The sequence below is a fragment of the Aplidium turbinatum genome, chromosome 1 (genome assembly GCF_918807975.1).
Source record: "Aplidium turbinatum chromosome 1, kaAplTurb1.1, whole genome shotgun sequence".
NCBI lineage: Eukaryota > Metazoa > Chordata > Ascidiacea > Aplousobranchia > Polyclinidae > Aplidium > Aplidium turbinatum.
In genome coordinates this window covers 1,264,316-1,286,287 of record NC_137472.1, presented here as the reverse complement: position 1 = coordinate 1,286,287, position 21,972 = coordinate 1,264,316, and the positions used below count along the sequence as shown (strand labels likewise).

Here is a 21,972-nt window from a genome sequence, read left to right as displayed (position 1 = left end):
TACTGTTTGACTGTAGTCCACGCACATGCGTTTTTTATGGTTTTCATTTTTTACAATTACCAATTGAGCACGCCATGGTGACGTGCTTGGTTCAATAACATCATCACGCAAGAGTTGAGCGACTTGATTCTTAATAAAACTTTGATCAGCTTTAGAATATCGACGTGATTTGGAAGCAATTGGGCAACAGTCTCCTGTCATATGCTCAAATAAACGTACTGGCATTGGGCTCCTCAAAGGTTTTAAGGCCCCAAGGTTCAAAGGTTGTTCAGATCCTCCAAAGTTAAAATTTACGCATTTATGCTGTTGTAAAAACTCACGTCCAAGAATTACGTCCCAGAGTAGTCCGTCCATGACATTGAATTTCACATCAGCATAATCGCGATCCAGGAGTTGTAGAGTTGCAAAGCAGGAGCCTCGAGGTTTCACTGATGAGCCTTTTACAGCTAAATCCACATGCTGCTCGTCACTATAGCTTACTTTCAAGTTAGCGCGATTACTGAATTCATGGCTTATGTGGTTGTTTTGGGCGCCCGTGTCAATAAGGCATTTAGCTAGTTTTCCATTGATCTCAATGGATACGTTTACGTTTTGATCTGATTTAGACATCGATGTGAGAGCTGCCAAGCTTGTTGATTGACATGCAGCGGTTGCGTTACTGCTCGTCGAACGGCACACGTTAGCGAAGTGGCCTTTTTTGTTACATTTGTAGCAAATCTGTTCTTTGGCAGGACATTTGTCTCTGGGATGAAGTCTTCTGCCACAAAAGAAGCATTTTTTCTGCTCTATTGCAAGGCAGTCGCTTTTGCGAGGTGGCGTTTTGTTGCTGGATTGGGAATCCCAAGAACGTGACTCGCACACAGCTAGAGGATCATTCAAAGCTTCGCCGCCAGGGGGCATAACGTACGCTTCGGCATTACGTTGGGCATCATAAACCGACCGAGCTTTTTCAAAGACTCTTTGTAGTTCCAAGACATTGTCTTCAAGAAGTCTTTGTCGGATGTAACTTGAAGTAATTCCCGCAATAAAGGCGTCCCGAATGGCTGCTTCTTTGTTTTGAGCTGCAGAAACTGCACTAAAGTTGCAGTCAGCACTGAGCTGTTTTAGTCTTTGAAGAAAACTTTCCAGGGGTTCGTCCACTTTTTGCCTGCATGTGTTAAGCCGGTGTCGCGCAAAAATTTCGTTGATTGGTTTATTGTAGAGGGTGTCCAACTGAGCAATGGCGTTATCGTAAGTGTCACTTTCACTGATGTGCGCATACACATGTGATTCTAGTAAATTTACTAGGATGTCGAGCTTCGCTTGCGCATCAGCACCCTCAATCCTTGCGATGTAGTTTCGAAACGTCCGCTTCCAATGTTGCCACTTTCTTGAGGCTTCCGGGGAGTTTGTGTCGACCCCAAACACTTGGGGTTGCATGAACTTATGCATAGCTACTATTTTATTAAATTGAAGTAAACTTAATTAACTTGTACAACAACCTTGCAAAGGCTTTAATAAAATAGAAAGCAACTACATCTGCAAATAAAAGGATACATAAATAACTGCTTCCGAACGTACACAATGCTGCAACAACAGAACTGAATGAATGAACGAATGAAGAAAACGTAGAACCAAGGCGTGTAGAAAACAAGGCAATAATTAACTGAGTAACAAGCTTGAGGGACAGAGCGCCGTGCTCAGAAACACACGACACCAACGTACCTCAGAATGATACAAAAGTACTCCGTAATCTGACCCTACTTCTTGACAGAGCGCTTTAAAAGTACGGTGGTTTGCAGCTCTGCTTTTGATGAAAGTAACGACTTTCACGCAATTCGTCAGAATTTCTTTGACTTGCTAGTGAAGTTTTTGCTGCTAAGGCGTAGGCTACCTGTTCAAGAAGCAATGGGTAACAACCACGCGAGGAGCTTCGTTTTTTACTAAAGCAGCAAATCCGGATTTGATCCCGAGCATAGCTGGTGCTCCATCCGTGCATATAGAACAAAGTTTTTTTTTCCAAAATTCATCAAGGTAATCACGGACCCCCAAATGCTTTCTCACGGACCCCCAAGGGGTCCGCGAACCCCAGGTTGGAAACCACTGTTTTAGAAAGTTGCTCCCCGGCCGAGTATGAGGTCACATATACCGTGTTGCTGCATATTTATATTGGCAACGCAAAATCAACATATTTTTTCGTTTGTACGCAGATATTGACGAGTGCAGGGACGACCTAGGTTTGAATCATTGCAGTTTCCGATGTGAAAATACTGAGGGAAGTTTCTATTGCGCATGCCCACAAGGATTCCAACTGCGTTCAGACGGTCGCATGTGTGAAGGTAACTGGTGCTGTTGAATTAACCAATTTTGAGAGTTTGTTTCTTAAATGATTTTTTGGACAAATTTTTGTTGCAGTAAAATCTTGAGAAATTTGCATTTATTTGCAACAAAATCTGCAATAAAAAGTTGCATTTAGTCACACTCATTTTAAATGATAGAAATTCGCTTAAACTAAGTATGATACTAAATATTTCCAAACATTCAAGAAAAAAATGGCGATTTTTTTCAACAATTTGTCTGGCATGCTAAAACATCGTTTCACAGTCCATAAAATTCCTGGGCAGGTCAACAATTTGGTATGGACTGATGTTTGTTGGGTCATTTCAACAATTGTTTTTAGGTCGTTATTCAGTCTGCATCAGTGATATGAAACACTAAGATATTTTTATAGTACGTTTTTCAAATAACACTTTTTTATTTTACAAAATACTTGATAAAATTTGTGGTAAAAGTTACATTCAAAAACTGCAAAAACTGTAAAATTTGTAAAAAGGTTGAACACATTATAGCCTACTCCGAAAGTTTTGCACATTTAGGCAGCTGTGGGAAGCTATAAAAATTGCAAAAGTTGCGAAAACTTTTCCTAGTTCTTACTTAGGCTATTCGATGTTGATTATGTTTGCATGTACTTGTACATAACTAGCTTTTCAAGATTTCCTTTTTTGTTTAGATATCGACGAATGTCTATCTGATTCTCTCAACGATTGTACGGCGAAGGGAATGACATGCAAGAATGTCGTAGGCTACTACACATGTCTCTGTCCATCTGGCTACCGAAGAAAAGGCATAGCTGATACTTGTGTTGGTTAGTCTTTGGTCTTCCTTTCGTAAGCTATGTGAAAAAACATACTTTCTATTATCTATTTTCATTGCAAGAATAGCCAATTTAAGACAAGTTTTAACCACTTAGCAGTTTCGACGTGGTTTTCCTGCTTAGTTTAAGTTACAGTACTACTGCTGCATAATTATGATGCAGTTTTTAATGTAAAAGTTTTCAATACGTAAACAACATGTGATAGAAAACAAACCAAACGATAGAATTAAAGAGACCTAACTGATATTGAACAGTTTGTAAAAGTGTATGTTAAAGTGTAGGCCCTCAAATTATTTTTAATTTCATTACAACGTCATTTGTTAATCCCAACTAAACCACACAACCGTAAGCATAAAGTGAAAGTTGGAAATAAATAAATAGAAAAGTAATAATGCAGATACAAAATTCGTTTTGTCAAGTTTCGTGATGCGAAAAAAATGAATAACGCCGTGAATACAATAATTGCTAGGAAATTAATTGCAATAGATGAGCACAAGATAAGTTTATTTTTATATTGAGACGACTATTATTTCTCTTTTTTTAACACCTGAGGAGTTAGGATCATGTCAAGAAGATTAGAAAGTGAAACGACTCGCTTTTGGTACAATTCCTCTTCTTTTTCTGTATTTGGTGCAACAAAAAGTGAAGTGACAACATGGTTTGTGAATTCAAGCAAGGACATTATATTGTCTACATACCTCCAAAGTAAACATAAGTTGATTATGCTAGCATTGAAGCAAAACCTAAAAAGTGACTGGTACCACTTTATACAAGTATTTGGAGTAATGAATTTTTCCTTAGGCAAAACTTGGGCTACTACTGCTGTTAAATAACACTTTACTAGAAAAGCTTGAACAACATCTGCCAACACTAAAATTTAACACAATCTCTTCTTGGCGGGTAGTTTGACGTCTCGTAGTTTTAGAAACCCCTAACTCTATAGAGTGAAACCTGATGTGGTAATGTCTTTTCAAGTTGTTAAATCTATACCCCATTGTTTGATTGTACAGCTTTATGAAATTTGGTTGTGGTACAGTCACCTGCTTCCTTTCAGACCTTGTTCTTTCTTTTTGATAGCAGCTATGTATGAACTGCTATCCGACCTGTCTTCTTCCTAGCTTTCGACTCAAGTTCCACATGTGTTGAGTGAAGATTGCTTGTATGTTGTTAACAAGAAACGGGTTCAATTGTGATGTGGAATAGTCACTTCACACTCTTATTACGTCCGTCCGTTAGATTCACACATCGTAAAAGAAAGACGAAACACGTTTGGAAAACACAAGTCAGTAAAAATAGAGAAAGAATAACGAGAGATTGTCGCTCAAGCGTGACAGTGCACTGCAATGATGACGTCACGATTGCGTTACAATCTATGTCACAATACGGAGACAGATAGCTTGGCCATAATTTTGTGAACATAGCAGCCTCCAAGATGAATATTACAATATCCATCTTCCAGAATATTATTTTTACCTAAACGAAATTACTCAACATTGGCCATACCTAACACACATTAAACATAATTGCAATGTCGCATAATATTGTCGTATAAATAACATACATAGTCATGTAGATGAACCTGTAGTCCCACACTGCTGTCTGAAGGTATTTAAAACGGACCATGTTTACATGACATTATTAACACACCATACACATAAAGTTATACAAAAACAAAGTTGTCATATGAAGATACTAAATAAATGTGAAAGAGTGAATACGATGCTCAGCTTAGTCACAGGTATCACAAGAAAATTTGCTGTATGCGATATTGGCATAACTCAAGGTGACAATATGTACTTGACAAATACATACGGTTCCAGCCAGACTCTATCTATTTAATTTGTAAACAGCGAGCATAAGCATCAGACATCATACAAGTCATAAACAATGAAACATTAATAATAAAGTGAACACATTTTCTACGAGTGACGTCCCTTAACGTCCATCTGGGGGCCCGAACCAACTGGAGCGAGCACAGCAGTGCGTGCCCGCGCGCCCTCCACCGGAGCAACGCAAGAAATATCAAGAAGCACGGTTTCAACGTGCGACTTCTTTGTGTTAGTGTCCCATGCTACCACAACCACCCTCACCCTTCTCACAAACTCTTTACCCTTTCGATGCTGCGGTAAAATTTCAACCACTCTGCCGATTCGGTAGTCCCCTCGTTTAGGCCGATCATTCATATCCCATACCAGGACCAAGTCTCCGGGTTCTAAATTGCGACAGATGTCTCTCCATTTTCTTCGACCCCGCAACTTAGGTAGGTAGAAATCTGTCCAGTGAACCCAAAACTTATCAGCGAGTGACATGCTCTGCCGCGAATCTGCCAGCTTGGCCTCTTTTAACTCCTGCCTTAATTCATCCACCATGCAGTCGCGCGTCAAAATTTCACGTTTTAACCAGTCCACGTTCTCAAGATCATCGCAAACCTGTACTTTCCTGACTGTGACACGACTGTCAGAACAGAGAGGAGACCGCCCCCCACCGGCTAGCCATCCCAACGGTGTGTTGATCGCGTGCGGCTCATACAACGTTTTACCAATTCGCTCTTCAAGCACAGTTAACAAGAATGGACAGTCGTCGCCTATCACAATGTCCACAGTCTGACGATTTTCTAATTCAAACACACTAATGTCATCAAAATGTCTGTAACCACTCAGTTCTTGCTTATGGGGCAAGGTTTCAATGTCATCGCTCCATGGCGTCGAACAAACAACATTATCTATGTTAAAACTCTCACCCGTCGACAACGATTTTACCACAAATTTGACCAAACCAGCATCAACTTTCGCATCACCGTTCAAGGTTTTCATGGTAAAGGAAATGTTTTCATAGGGCTGTAAACCCAACTCTGCACACAATGATTTTGATACCAGCGTTATCTGGGATCCATAGTCAAGCTGACAGTACACCAACTTTTCTAAGCCAGTTGCCGGGTGTCATTGTCACATTTCTCAAAGAGACTGATTTTTCTCTACCTTGAACTCCAGTTTTATTAACCGCAGACTTGTCAACTTTGTCCACAGCGAACTCGCGTACCTTCTTTGGAACTGGTTTGTTTGCTGGCCTATCATTAACGACCCATTCATGCAACATAGCGAAATGCTTCGGCGTTTTATAGTTAGCATCCTGACACTGATCACAGTTCATGGCACAGCGACAATCTCTAGCCCGATGCTTTCCTCCACAATTATAACAGAGCCCATGTTTGTAAAAAAACTCTTCACGCTTTGCCACAGTCATACCCTGCAAACGATGACATACCTCCAAACCATGATCCACATTCACACCAAACGAAAGGCAACACTCACACAACGAGACACTCGTTCTTGACGTTGCGGAATTTATATTACCATAGCCGTCACCCTTGGCCGCCGTATGTGTAACTTGAAATGCACCCGCGTCCCTTTTACTCTCCGACTTACCAACAGAATGGTTATTGCTCGACTTATGGTCCTCACTCATTAACCAAACGCCAAAGTCGGTTGATTTCGCATTTTCTTCCGCAATAACAAACTGCAACAAACTATCAAAGGAAGGGTCCGCCGTACCACCAAATTTATCACCTAAGAAATCAATAAAGCGCTGACGCGCATAAACGGGCAAACGTTTAGCTAGATCACAGACAAATTTCCCTTCAAGGTAGTCCAACCGCTTGTATGCTGCCGCATATATTTGGCAATCTAGTAATTCTGCCCGAAACTTGCGCCAACCAGAAATGTCAGCCCCCGACACACGCGGTCCAAATCGGATACTCTTAACACAAGCCTCAGAATCAAAACCGCCGCGAACAGAAAATCTTAAAGACAAACGCTCCAATGCCATACTAGCACGCATTGCTTCGTTGTAACCTGGGGTGCTACTTATCACCAAGCTTATGTCTTGTGCAGCAGTTTTAATACCCCCTGCTCTAATCAAGCTCAGTCTCATATCCTCATACGGGCATTTTTCTAACAAAGCATTTATCTCGTTTCTAAAAACAATAAAGGGCATAGAAAACCCGTCATATTTTATGAGCGAGGCCATGTCAAGATAGTCCTTCCTTGACGCCTTTTCGCACGCTCCGTCGTAGGCTAGGGGCGGTTGCTGTTCTCTCCTTGCCATCACGTAACTTTCATGCAGGGGTAAGCCATGATATCCATCATGGGCTGCACTACCCTTAGGGATATACCTAGTAGTATCAGCAAATCCTGGCGGAGGTCTAATAGGTCTCTCATAGACAGGTACATTTAAGCTAGGAGCCATTAACTTGTCTGCTTCGTTAGCAACCTCCATATGGGAACAGAATTTATAAAACACAGAGTTAGGGGCCTTTTTTGAAGCAGGATCTCGCTTTCATTGAAATGGGGACCACCTTTCACTTGGGCGCTCGTCTTAGAATCCTGCGTACGATAACTCCTCAAGCTAGGTGTCTTCTCTGAATAGCATTCCGACATGGCCATCTGCTTCTGCAAACTTGCTCTTATTTGTAATTCCCTAAGCTCTCTGGCCAGATTACGCTCTTCTCGGGCTTCCTGTTCCCGGGCCTCCTTCAATTGCCTTGTCTCCCAGGCCTCATCTAAGCGGTTCTCAATTTGAATCTGTTCTAATTGAGTTTGTAGATCATCCTGTGCTAGAATCTGTGCAGACCTTCTACTTTTCCCTGCAGATGAGGGAGGGACCCCAATTGTAAGGTTTGGCAGGGAAGCTGAATTGACTGGGAGCGAGTCTGTTAGCTTCTCCCATCGTTGCTTACACCTTCTAACCAACATCTCAAACTCGGGAGCGACCCTAGGTTCGGAGTCCTCCTTCTGCGAAATGGCACAAAAGTCCTTTACCCTCCAGTCTAGAGCCTTGACATGCTGTGATTCAAATTGTAAGACTTGGTCTCTGGTTCTCAGTTCCCCAAGCTGTCTCGTGGCCGCACTGATGTCACTAAGTAGCTGACGCCTTCGTTGACGTGCTTCCCTGTCATTCGCTAGCCCTAACACTTCCTCTCTACCGACCTCTGAGGGAAGTTTTGATTGTGCTAATGATCGACTCACCGGAGGCCGCGCTACGGTGGCCCCACTCTCCGAGACAGATCCACACCGCCCCAATAAAGAGCGGCGGACCAGCCCCTGTACACTACCCAGCCCGCCCGAGACCCACAGACAGTCCTCAAGGGAAGCGGCACTCATAGTTATTTCAGTAACTTATTAAATGGAATATGTACGGTATGGAATATGTATGGTGTAACATCCATTTATTGAGTTTTAAAAAACTAAGAAACGAAGTGTACCTACAAAACACAAACCATAAATATAAAGCGAACAAAGTAGATCCGTTTCACACAATGAGAAAACTGAGAACTGAGCGCTAAACTGAGAACTGAACGCGAACTCAGAAAACAATCAACGTGAAGCGCTCTAGGCAAGGAAACCAGAATGTAGGAACATAATGTAGACTAAACGTAATTTTGCAACATTCTTCCCTCCTAAAACGTAACGAAATCGCCATATCGTAGTGGTGGGACGCCTTTGTTAGTTCGCTTGGAACGTCTGATGTTTGGGTTTACGTCGTCACAGTCTAAATCGAAGCTTCTTGCGCTATCACCAGAAGTATCGAGTCCAATGTTATTCGGGTCATTGCCAACATCCAAAACTGATTTAGAGAACTCAGCAGCTTCCAATCGGGAATTGTCCGTGACGAATGGTTCAGGGCAATGAGATTGATCCGGAGAGTCGTCCGGGCACGGCGCTAGGTCTCTTAGCGAAACATTTGATTTTCTTCCATCTGGAGATTTTACTGTTGCATACATAGGATTGGCATCGGTTAGTTCGACCCGCCGAACCAGATCATCGTTCTTCGAACCCACAAAATTGCGCAATAACACGGGCCCGGGTTTCAGTAGCCAAGACGGCAGTGATAACCCAGTTGGAGATCGCCGGTCGAAACGAAAGAATAACTCGTGCGGTGTAGCATTAGTTGCAGTACACAACAACGTACGAACATAATGCAGCACAACGGGTAGCACCGTTTCCCAACGACTAGGAGGTAGATTGCTAGATTTCAATGCCAAACGTATCGCTTTCCAAATAATGCCATTGTAGCGCTCGACTTGCGAGTTCCCGATGGGATGATAAATGGAAGAGCGACTGGTGGCAATGCCTCTGCTAGTTAAGTAACTTTTGAATTCTTTAGACACGAAGCTTCCCCCATTATCAGTGTGTACACAACTAGGGAAACCACATAAAGAAAATAGATTATCAAGACATTTGATCACCGTTTCGGTGCACATGTTTGAACACGGATAACAGAACGGAAAACGAGAAAATTCATCAACTATTACGAGCAAATACACATTGCGACTACTGGATGGTAATGGTCCTTTAAAGTCAATCGATATGCGTTCGAAGGGGCGAGTAGCTTTAACAAGAGTGCCTTGTTGCTGCTTAAAAAATCTTGGTTTTAGTTCTGCGAATATTCTGCAGTTACTACACACTCTCTTTATGTCATCCATTGAGAATGGCAAATTTTTGGACCGTACGAAGTGGGAAAGTCTCCTCACACCAGGGTGGCAAATGTTCTGATGAATTTCGTTTAGATTGTAACTGGCGGTAGACGCGCAATACGCTCTAGTTAATGTATCAGGTTCGGCATTGTCCTTTCCGGGTCTATATTGCACTGTATACGAAAAAGATGGGAGTTCGAGACGCCAACACTGTATTTTATTATTTTTAACTTTCGTGCGTCTCCTGTTGTCGAACATAAATGCTATCGACTTTTGGTCTGTGACCAAGGTGAAATGTTGTCTCGCCAGAAAATGCTCCCATTTGCGAACGGCTTCTATGATTGCAGTAGCTTCTTTTTCTACGGCAGGATAATGCCGTTCGCTCCCTTGAAAAGTCCTTGACATAAAAGCAACTGGTCTTCCTGCTTGGTTAAGAGTAGCAGAAACTGCAACCTCCGACGCGTTGCATTCGACAACAAATGGTAACGTCTCGTCGATGGCCGCCAATGCGGATTCGGAGATTTCTTGTTTAATAGAAACAAAGTCTCTCAGCGCTTCTGGATTCAATGGAAACGACGTAGTGTTTTTCAGACTCTGAATTTTGTCACAAAAGTTCACGACCCATCGTGCATAATAGGCAAATAATCCTAGAGCTCTTTTGAGAGATTTGGTACTTTGGGGCGCAGGTAATTCAAGCAGTGGCCGTAGTCGTTCGGGGTCCGGTTTTATTTTGCCATTGCCGACGCAATACCCGAGAATACAGATTTCTTTGACCGACGAGATTGTTTTATCTTCACTTAACGTAAAATTTCTTTTCTGAATTGAATGAAGAAAGCGCGAGACATTTTCATCGTGTTCACTTTTGTCACGCCCACATACCGTAACGTTATCTAGATAAGGGTAGGTATTTTTCAATATATCAATTTTCACTATTTCATCCATTTTCCTTTGAAACTGGGGAACGCCATTTGTTACTCCAAAAGGGATTCTGTTGAATTCCCAAAGTCTTCCGGAAGCCTCAAACCCGGTATGAATCTTGTCCTTTTTAGCGATAGGGATTTGGTGATAGGCGCTTTTGAGATCGAATGTTGAGAAAAACTTATGAACAGACAACCGATGAACTAGATCGTCTATGCGTGGCAGCGGATAAACGTCCAAATTTGTGAACAAATTTATTGTTTGTGAATAATCGACACATAGCCTCTTCCTATTTGTTTCTTTGTTGTTAACGACCAGAACTTGGGCCCGCCAAGGCGAATTGCTGGGGCGGATGATACCTTTGGAAGAGAGTTTTTCAATTTCTGCGTCTATAAACTTTCTGTCCGACTCGTTGTACCGTCTTGACTTAACAGCTATCGGCTTACAGTCTTTCGTCAAGTTTGCGAAAAGAGACGCTTCATCAGTTATTGCAGCGATCACCGAGCAATGGTCGTTCTGTTGATGAACTACAAAATCGGGTTCACCTCCTTGGTATTCAAAAATTACTTGACGATGATTTCTTTGGAAGTCTGCTCCCAATAAGATGTCGCAGCACAAGTTTTGTAAAACTCCAACTTTTACATTGCTGTAGAACTTCCCGCTGACAGTGATATCGATGAAACAGATTCGTACGACTTTTTCTTTTGAGTTGTGCGTAGCCATATAGAGACTTTGGAATTGCTGCGTTCAATTTTAAGTTTTAGCTTGTAAGCAGTGTCTTGGTTGATGAAACTAACAGAACTACCAGAGTCGATGAGTGACGACAGCTCGATGCCATCAACGAAGGATTTCATAGTAGCATGAGACAAACAGCGCGGTGCGGGGTGAATTGCGCACATATAGTCGGAATTAACGCAAGCGGTAACTTTTCCTCGAGAAAACTTATTTTTGCAAACTTTAGCAAAATGTCCAACTTTATTACAATGATAACAAGTTGCATTTCGGGCAGGACATCTCTTCCTCTCATGATAGGAATCCCCACAAAAGAAGCAATATCTTGCGACGTTGCTTACAGCACTGATAGTAGAATTGTTTTTGCTCTTACCTTCAACAACTTCATCGCTATGGATATTTGAGTTCGATGAGACAGCCGATACCTGTAGTTGGTCTCTTGAAGCATGAAATAGCCGAGTGTCTCTTGCCGCTCGATCAAGGGTGCTTGCTTGAGTGTATGCGTCAGCTAGACTGAGCTCTTGGTTTTCCAACAGGCGTTGTCGAATTGTATCGGAAGAAATGCCGTTGATGAATGCGTCGCGTACCATTTCCTGCTGATATTGAGCCGAATCAACGGCTTGAAAGCCACATTCTTTGCTTAGAAGCTTTAAATTTTGAAGAAATTCGTCTAAGGATTGTCCTGGGTGTTGTTTGGTGGTGGCTAGACGATGCCTCGCAAATAAAATATTCGTAGGCTTCACATATAAGTTTTGACGAACGTTCAATGCACCGTTGTAATCTTTACAGTCTTCGATGAATTCGTAGACTTCAAAATTTACACTATTCGTGAGTATTCGCAGGTCATCCCGCCGGTTTTCTCCTTCGTCTTGGACGGGGAGAGAAGCCAAGTAATTTTCAAACGTCTTCCTCCAGTGCTTCCATTCTTTTGCCGCTGTGCTTGCGTTTGGATTTAAAGCAAGGCGTTCCGGCTTCATTAACTTGCTCATCTTAGTTTTTTAAATTGTAACATCCATTTATTGAGTTTTAAAAAACTAAGAAACGAAGTGTACCTACAAAACACAAACCATCAATATAAAGCGAACAAAGTAGATCTGTTTCACACAATGAGAAAACTGAGAACTGAGCGCTAAACTGAGAACTGAACGCGAACTCAGAAAACAATCAACGTGAAGCGCTCTAGGCAAGGAAACCAGAATGTAGGAACATAATGTAGACTAAACGTAATTTTACAACAATCAACAAATTAATCTTTTACTACTAAATTTCAGTAGGTTACACAAATTTGCTATAAAAGCTCGATACCATACACAATCAAATAAGTAGCACACTGACCAGAGGCAGGAAATAGTCCTCGCACCACTGCCCTTACGAGAAGCGTCGCACCCTTTGTCCACGTGGTCCAGTTTCAAAATGGCGTCGCGCGCTTCGTCTTGTGGTTGGTGGAATATCACAGTTTCTTGCTCTCCTCGGACAGTTCGATCGTCGACGGATTGTTGGTCTGGTGACCGTTCCCCAGCCGCTTCAGGCAGTATCAAGTAACCGTGCTTATACTGCCCCACAGTAGAATTAGTGACTTCTCGACCTGGAGATCTGGTTTCACTTTTTCGATTGCTGTTCTTTGGCCGCTTCGCTTGGCCAGCAATATGCGTTTTACAACACCAGCAAAAAACATTCTTGTAGCTTCACGATTGAAGTGAATAGCGTAACACAATTGAAGATGGGTAACCGCAGCCTCACGATTGAAGTGACCTCCCGTTTAACACAATTGAAGATGGGAAACTACAGCCTCACGATTGAAGTGACCTCCCGTTTAACACAATTGAAGATGTTCTTTCTTTCTGATAGCAGCTATGTATGAACTGCTATCCAACCTGTCTTCTTCCTAACTTTCGACTCAAGTTCCACATGTGTTGAGTGAAGATTGATTGTATATTGTTAACAAGAGACGGGTTCAATTGTGATGTGGAATAGTCACTTCACACTCTTATTACGCCCGTCCGTTAGATTCACACATTGTAAAGAAAGACGAAACATGTTTGGAAAACACAAGTCAGTAAAATACAGTAGAGAAAAGAATGACGAGAGATTGTCGCTCAAGCGTGACAGTGCATCGCAATGATGACGTCACGATTGCGTTACAATCTTTGTCACAATACGGAGACAGATAGCTTGGCCATAATTTCGTGAACAGACCTGTTCCAACGCTTGCATGTACCAACAACAAAGGCCGCAAGATTTTTTATTGGTGATAAATGATCGATGACTGCTGTGGTTCCATCACACAAGTGTAAATTATCTTTTTTCTCCTTAACATAGCCAAATGAATGTCTAATCAATTTTTTGGAGTGGTCTTTCAATGGCACTTTTACTGTGCAGTCACTCCTTGAAGTGCCAGTTGCAGAGATTTTTCTTTGTACGAGAGTCCGTAAATGAAAGTGATGTGAAATACTCGTAGTTACCCACGTATATACATAAACTGGGAGGAACAAGGCCAAAGCAAAAGTTTTCTGTGACACTTGTTTCAACTATAGCTTTCTAATAATTTTGTCACTTCCATTATAAAGGTAAAAGTTAAAAAGTTGGCTATCCTTGCGGACTTGTCTAGTACTAAAGTATAAACATGTATCAAATAGGCTTGTCTTTAATGAACTGCTTCATGGAATGACGGCCATAATAAAGTATAACCCTAAAGTCCAATAGCCAACAAGCATAGAATAATTTCAAACCTCACACTTATTTTTGAAAATACAAATGCACGTTACTCACCGTCCTAAAAAAATAGATCACCAAAATATGACTCTACATAAAACTGGTTATTTTAAAATCTTGTCGTTAACTCGATCCTTTTAGTTTGTCACATGCTAACATGATGGTTGACCAAAATACTCATGAAATTATAATGACAAAGTTTTCCATTTTGTTTTTAATAAAAAAGCTTGCCCGAGTGTATGATAAATCATACTCTGGACATTAATGGGTTAAAATGTTTAGTTCTTTCTTTTCTTCACAATAAAAGGTATGAAAGATATCAATAAGTTCTTCTTTAACCGAAAAAGCACCAATCTAAATGTATCAAAACTATGAAATAAAATGGTTAACCCTAACCCTAACACATAATTATGTATATTGCTCTAAAATCTTCACGTTTTAATAAGTTTGGGCAAAAGTTTAAAAGCGAAAGCAAAAAATGCCATCGTATACCTACAAATAGCTTTTATAGCTACCATTTTATAAAATTTTACCAATTGAAAAAATGTATCCCTCTAAGTCAGTGTTTCCCAACCCGAGTCCACGGACTCAAATGAGTCCGTGGAAGGCTTTGAGTGAGTCCGCAAGCACATCAACTAAGATTAAGGAAAGCAAACACATTTTAAACAAAGACATTTTAGTTATTTAATTTTTGGAAAACAAAGATATTTTAGTTATTCATTGTCTTTTTCATCGAGAAAACCTGGTAGAAAAAGAGATTCAAGAAGACCTATAGCCACATAGTCTTCTATGAAGTTGTATCTGTGGTTAATTATATCTAATCCCGCCCTTTATGTACTCGTATGTTTCGAGCGTTGTGTGACGAGATGGGTGCGGAGCACACTGGGCTTTTATTTCATTCGAACATCCGTTGGCTGTCACGAGGAAATGTGTTAGAGAGAGTGGCTAGCCTACGCAATGAAATCGGTGCTTTTTTAAAAGAGCAGAATCATAAACTTGCCAAGCGATTCAGCGACAACGAGCGGATTGCCAAATTGCTGTTCTTATCTGATTTTTTTCAGCCATTTAAACCAGCTAAACACTACTATGCAGGGAAGAAATAAAATATTTTTGGATTTATCGGAAGACATTGTCGCATTTAAAGGTAAAATGCATCGAATGGAAATGGGAAGATAGCTGCTTTTCCTGCTTTAAACGCATTTTTGGAAGAAGAAGAATTTGATTTGAAGAGCATCGGTGAAATCTTTCTTGAGCACCTTACTTCATTTATGTTCGAGCTGGACAGATATATTCCTTCCCACAATTTCAACAAAGAGTATAAGTGCGTGCGAAATTCCTTCGAGGTTTCAGCACTACTAGTTCATCCTGAAATAGATTGCATTGGTGAACAACTGGTTGTGCTGCAAAGTCGACAGCTGTGGAAAGAGAATTACATAAATGTTTCTCAAATTTAGGACAACGTCCAAGTAATGGAACCCAATCTATCTGAACTCTGTTGGCAGGCAACTACAATACATTGCATTTAAACCGCGATTTTTGTTGCATGATCTTCCATTCGTTTCGTGGATTACATAATAGTATTTGATAAATGCGACTCTGCTTCTTCATCTGGTCTACATTTGTTAATAAAGCGTAGGAGTTGCTGTTCTTGGAACCGAGGTCACAAGATCATAATCCAAATTGGTGTGACACGCGTTCAGAAATCTCATTACTGCATGTAATTGATGAAGCATTGTCCTTTTAGTCAAGGAGCGAGCTTTGTTTGAGCGTGGGAAAAATTATTATTTTGCATGAAAAATATAGATTCAAATTGAGATTATGTAAAAAAAATTTAATCACAACATTACAATGCATGTTCTTCATTACTCTACCAAAAAATAATGTGTAAACTCACGCTACAATTGCTTCAAAATAATCCAAAAGTCATAAGTCACCTCAAAATTTCAACGTATATGAGCAGTTCTAAAATTTACATAGTTTTAATTTTTGGATATGCTCAGAGTGAATAATATTACAAAATGAATCCCAAATTTTGAAACCGTACCTTGAAAAATAAGAGAGATATCACTCCTAAAGCATAAGAAGAATCGATCACCCCCCCCCCCCCCAAACTGAGCAAGACTCCAGGAGCCCAACCTTCTAAGGGTTAAGGCTTATCCTTTACGACATACCACAACCAGTCTCGTATCGTATTCCAGTTACGCAATTGAAGTTCTAGGATGCTTTAAAGCTACATTGCAAATCGCTGAGCAGTCATGTAATTTAGACTTGCTGGTGATAAGAGAAGGAAAGTGCTTCCTAGGAAAAGATGCCTTAAGATATTTCAAGTTTACTATTGCTGATTTAAAATTCCCGGTGATGCCGAGCTGTGAAGATGTCAATGTTACGGATGTCACGGGTGTGGGTGTCACAAATTCTATTAATTTGTCTAAGTTTGATGATCTATTCACTTCTTCACTGGGGTTGGTTAAGGGTTACCATCATCGTATTTTACTTAAACCTAGCTCAGCGCCTTTTCAAGCTAAATTGCGTAGACTTCCATTTGCTGTGCGTGATGCGGTTGCAACCGAGTTGAAACGACTAGAAGAAGGCGATGTCATCGAGAAAGTTGCATCGTCAGACTGGATTTCTGCAATGGTGATTGCTTGGAAGAAATCAGGTGATATCCGATTATGCATAAATTTAAGAAAGGTCAACGAATCTATTACTGTGGAGAAGTACCCATTGCCTCATATCGAGGAATTACTTCATACTTTAATTGGAGCAAAATACTTTGCTCGTTTATATTTAGCATCTGCATACCATCAATTACTACTTTGTGAAGAAAGCAGACACCTTACAACATTTACAACGCATGAAGGGCTATATCGTTTCAAACGTGTTTGCTTTGGGTTGGCGTCTGCTCCTTCTACGTTTCAAAAACTGATGGGCAATGTTTTAATAGGGTTAAAGGGAGTTCAGTGTTACTTAGATGACATCATTGTTGACGGAAAAACAAAAGAAGAATACGAAATTAATTTACAAGCGGTTTTGATCAAAATTCGCGACAGCGAGATGAAGCTTAATGACAAATGTGAGTTTGGTTTAACATCAGTAAAATTTCTGGGTCACTTGATTACGTCTGAAAGTTTGCATCCCACACAGGACCAAATGAAAGCTATTTCTGATGCTCCTGTTCCAACCAATAGAGTACAACTTCGTTCCTTATTGGGTTTGGTTGGTTATTATGCAAAATTTTGCCCAAATTTTGCTTAAGCGGTAGAACCAATGCGATCACTAATTCGAGGAAATACTCCCTCTCAACAGAGTGAAAAAGCCAACTCTAGTTTTGTCAAAATCAAACGTTTAATAGAAGAGAATATTACACTTGCTTTATATGATCCAGAGCTACTTCTATTATTAAAACAGATGCTAGCGATTGTGGAATATCAGGAGTGTTCAGTCGAATCCAAAATGGAGTTGAAAAAATAATTGCATGTGCTTCTAGAACACTGTCTGAGCAAGAAAGAAAATATTCTGTGGGGGAGAAAGAAGCCTTAGCTTGCGTTTGGGCATGTGAAAAATGGCGTACGTATTTGTGGGGTAGGCATTTTAAACTACGAACTGACCACAAAGCTTTAACAACACTACTAAACTTTACTGGTTTACACAGAGCATCCATGCGTATTCAAAGATAGAACGCCCGATTGATCCACTGCAATTACACCATTGAATACAAGCCAGGTCAGGAAAATTTGGTTGCCAATGCGCTATCACGCATGCCAATACAAGATGAAACAAAACTTGAATCACATAACGTGGAAAAGGAGGTAATATGCTATTTAAACTTATTGACAGAAGAACCGCCAGGGATTGCCTTGAAAAAAATACAGCAAGAGACAGGACCAAACCTCACGTTTTCGTCTATAGCCATGCATATTGAAGCAGGGTGGAAAACGTTTAATAAAAACAGGAACCAGAACTTGTCCGGTATCATACTCTTAAAGATGCACTGACGGTGGTTGACAAAGTGATTCTCCGCGAGAACCGTGTTTTGGTTCCATCTGTTCTTGTACGGCAAGTCATTGAGTTAGGACATTTTGGCCACCAAGGTATCGTAAGAACAAAACAACGCATTTGTCAGCTGTATTGGTGGAAAGGGATGGATAGGCATATAGAAGAATTTGTCAAAAACTGTTCCATATGTAACTTAACCCTTTGCTTTTCAACGTTTTTTTGGAAGTTAACTGCTCAAGGGGGGGCCGTTTTTGGATCAAATTCAATCAGCTGTTACGTGTGATCCGCTGGTGCTATTTCAACAGAAGTTGCACTGGTGTGAAAAAAAATCATTTGTCTATAAGTTTGAAAAGTCATTATTCTAAAATTTTATATGTGAAACTTGATATTTCAACTTTTGCAAAGATACCCAAAAACGACAATTTTGATTTAACTTGCCGCCTTTAATTAACCGTGCTAATCCGATTTCATGCAAAATTCTAAAGGACAAAGAACTCGATCAACCGCACGAAGTGTGTGTGCGGTGTGCGGACTCATTGCGTCGATAAAGATTTATGCGAGCAAATCTTATTGTAGGCTACTCATTAATTATAAAATAGTTACAGAGTAACATTGTTACATGAATTTGAAAAAAACAAAACTGCGTTGTTTTATATTTTTGTCCTGAACTAATGCTTTGCGAAACCCATGGCCAGCTTCTTGTTTTATGGAACCAAACTTCTCATAAGTAACACCTTGGCTTACTTGAATAGCTGTTTACATGTTCGTTTGTGTATTTTAGGTCTACAATTGAGTTTGTAGTATGAATATTTTTAGTAGAGAGAAGACAATTGAACAAGCTGTTGAAATTATCTGAAATTTCTAAGTTCAAATTAGGCGCTTTTGGAATTGTGGATTTGTGTCAAGTCGCATCACAAATATCATGCCGGCTACATCATAAGTCATTTGGCTTACGGGTGTTTATAAACATAACTCATGAATTACATCCACTAAAAATACAGCATTTACATCAACAAAGCTAAGTTCGAAGTTCACTTTTTATTGTGTGTCAATCAATTTGAAAATGCATTTTTAGTCCGCCAACGTCGAAACAATGCAACAGCAAAGTGAGGAACATGGGTAAACAAAGGAAATGTGAAATAAACCCACAGTCAGCAGATCTACATTAATTTAACGTTTACAAATGTTGAATCAATGTAAAAAGACTGAATTGCTGACTTGGTCGTTATTGTTTGGAACACAAAAAATACGCGTAAACGCGACGAAGCGATACAAGAGCAAAGCAGCGATTATAATTTCTGGCCAAAAAAAATGGACTTATGACTTGAAAGATAAAAATGATTATAACGAAGCTTCAAAATTTGTCATAAAAAATATTGCAGAGGTACAATAAACACAATCATTTTGTGCTAGATTGTGAGAAGACTTCCTAGATTCTTTTCAAACATTTGTAGTATTGCAAATTATTTTGTATAACTTCATATTGCCAAAAAATGGCTTCTTGGTTGATAAAACGTGGCTACAATTCTATAAAAAATTCTTAGGCCTACTACATTGAAGTAATGAAATGTTTTTTTTGTGATTTTTTCTGATGACGTTTTACAACATCCGAAAAGTAAAAATAATAATGATGAATAATTTCACATAACCATGGTTTGTAAACGCTTCACAAAAATTTTGCGGAAATTTTACTGTTAGACGTAAAACGTTTGTAAAAGAAAACTGTCGGGTTACGTATTTATAATGTTTATTACGCTGTTATCTAGTTATAAACTGCCTTTGTTGTCTACCTTTGTGGTTACCGGCCAGCTTAGAGCAGCATGCAAACTACGCGTTTATGGTATTTGCATCGTGTTATGATTCCCACAAATTTCCCACAAGGTCTTTGTTTTTATCTTGATATTTTTGTGCCTTTTCTGCCCTAAACTTGAAGTCACTGTGCAGCACAATCCACACCGGTTTTTAGAAATCCACCATCAACATTGAAAATCTTTTGTGTTGTGCACCATTTCAAGTAGTGTCTTCCCCTGAACTGTTACACAAACCGCCCAGAACCAGGTTGATTATGAATATTATAGCCGTTGAGTGGCCGTTATTGTATGTGTGGATTTATTAGCTGTCTGACTAAATTCATGCCAAAGTCGAGCAAATTCTGCTTTCGGGAAACCTGCCGTTTTTTTCGGTATTTTTTGTTGATAAGTTTAGGCAGCATTTTTCCAAAATAAATGAAGACATCGGTATTGTTCGTCACTTAGATTTAGTTTTCTCAGCATTGTTTTTTCATTCTTTGATCCATTGGTTTATCCCACTTTAGGAATAATCAGATCGTTTATAAATGGCGGGTTTTCACAATAGCCGGCCTCTTATACATTGGCGCAACGTATTCAGATGTTGAATCAATGATCAAGAAAGCCGATTTGTTGTTTGTCTGATGTGACGCCGAGCATTATGCCTAGTCTACAATACAAAATATTTTGTAGTGAAGACATTATCATCTTTATTTTGCGCTCTTTGGAACAATACACAGTGCACCGTCGAACAAAAATGCAACACATAACAAGTAAGCGTAGGCGACATAAAGCAGCGAAGGGACATGTAGTCATCGAGTAAGCTGCTACGTGATCTCATAATTTTGAGCATACTGTATCTCACAATTACTGTTTGCAAAAACGCCATTTTTTCAGCTTCTTCCAAAAGCATTTGAAGTGATACATTTTCCCAATGGAAAGTTTTGCCAATGAGAGTATTTCCATAGAACATTTATTTCGAAACCAGGTTTTTCATGTCACTACTCACTACCTAAGGGAAGATTTCTTATTGTAACGCTTTTTATTCGTCAATGGATATTTGCTGGTTGAAACAACTGTTTTGAATAGTTTGTGGCCTACATTGATCATAGATTGCTTTTCTTCGTAAAGCTGATAACGCAAAAAACGTTTGCTATTATTGTTTCTAATTAACAACTTTGTGACCACTGGCTTCTTTTTGTAGCATTAGAAATAACGTGCTTTGTGTTATTGAGGTCAAACCAAACAAAGGAAAACAAGAGGACGTTTCTCTCTGCTCGCGCATATCGATGCACGAAGCAATTATGAGCTCATGGCTTGTTATCGCAATGTAATCCATTTCACGCTTTGCTGGAAGTGAGCTAGAAATATCAAAAATTCACCAAAATCTTGAATTTACAAGAAAACTACACAACTTTTAGCATCAAATTTAGTATCATCAGATCCGCCTGGCAATTTTAGGAAAAGTCAAGAAAAACCAAGTGCATGGCGTTACTGTGCTTCAAGTAATCAACGGAAATATGAGGGGGGGGCCAAATCTGGCCTCCCTTTGAGGAGCAAAGTGTTAAACGACAAAACGGCTACGGCAAGAACCGCACCATTGCAGCCAGCATCGTTATCTGGAGGACCGTGGGATAAATTGGCCATTGACATTGTGGGATCATATTTAAATGGCCCTGTTCGTAATAGATACGCCATAACATTGATTGATTACTTAGGAAAATGGCCAGAGATTGAATTTAAGTCAAATGTTACTTCATATGATGTAATTAACTTTTTAGAAAATGTATTTTGCACAGAGGGGTTGCCATCGGAAATAGTTTTTGACCACGGCACAAAATTTACATTGCATGAGTTTGAAGACTATTTGAAACACAGAAACATCAAGCACACGTTTTCTGCTATCTACCATCCCCAAGCAAATGGAGCTGTCGAACGTTTCAACCGAGTGCTCAAGGACGCTATCCAAAGTGTGAATCTTGAAGGCAAAGATGTACAAGCTGGTATCCGAGATTTCTTATACGTTTATCGTAGCACTCCGCATGCAATTACAGACATTGCTCCTTCCGAGCTGTTGCATGGGAGACGAATGCGCACGAACTTAGATGTGAAACAACTTCACGATACAAAAATTAAAAACTATGATGTAGTTAAATTGCGTGAAAACGTAAACTTGAAACAAACTAAAAGTAAAACATAATACTGCTAAACTGCTAAACTGC

The 21,972-nt window shown here is 40.0% G+C and overlaps 1 protein-coding gene across 1 annotated transcript in view; it reads left to right on the top strand.

The window, feature by feature from the left end:
* Positions 1-21,972, top strand: part of LOC145779630 (uncharacterized) — a 134,162-nt gene that overhangs the window by 76,344 nt on the left and 35,846 nt on the right. The window contains exons 29-30 of the mRNA XM_082591268.1: positions 2,190-2,318; positions 2,990-3,124. Coding sequence (XP_082447394.1) covers positions 2,190-2,318; positions 2,990-3,124 — 264 coding nt within the window. The remainder of the gene's footprint in view (positions 1-2,189; positions 2,319-2,989; positions 3,125-21,972) is intronic.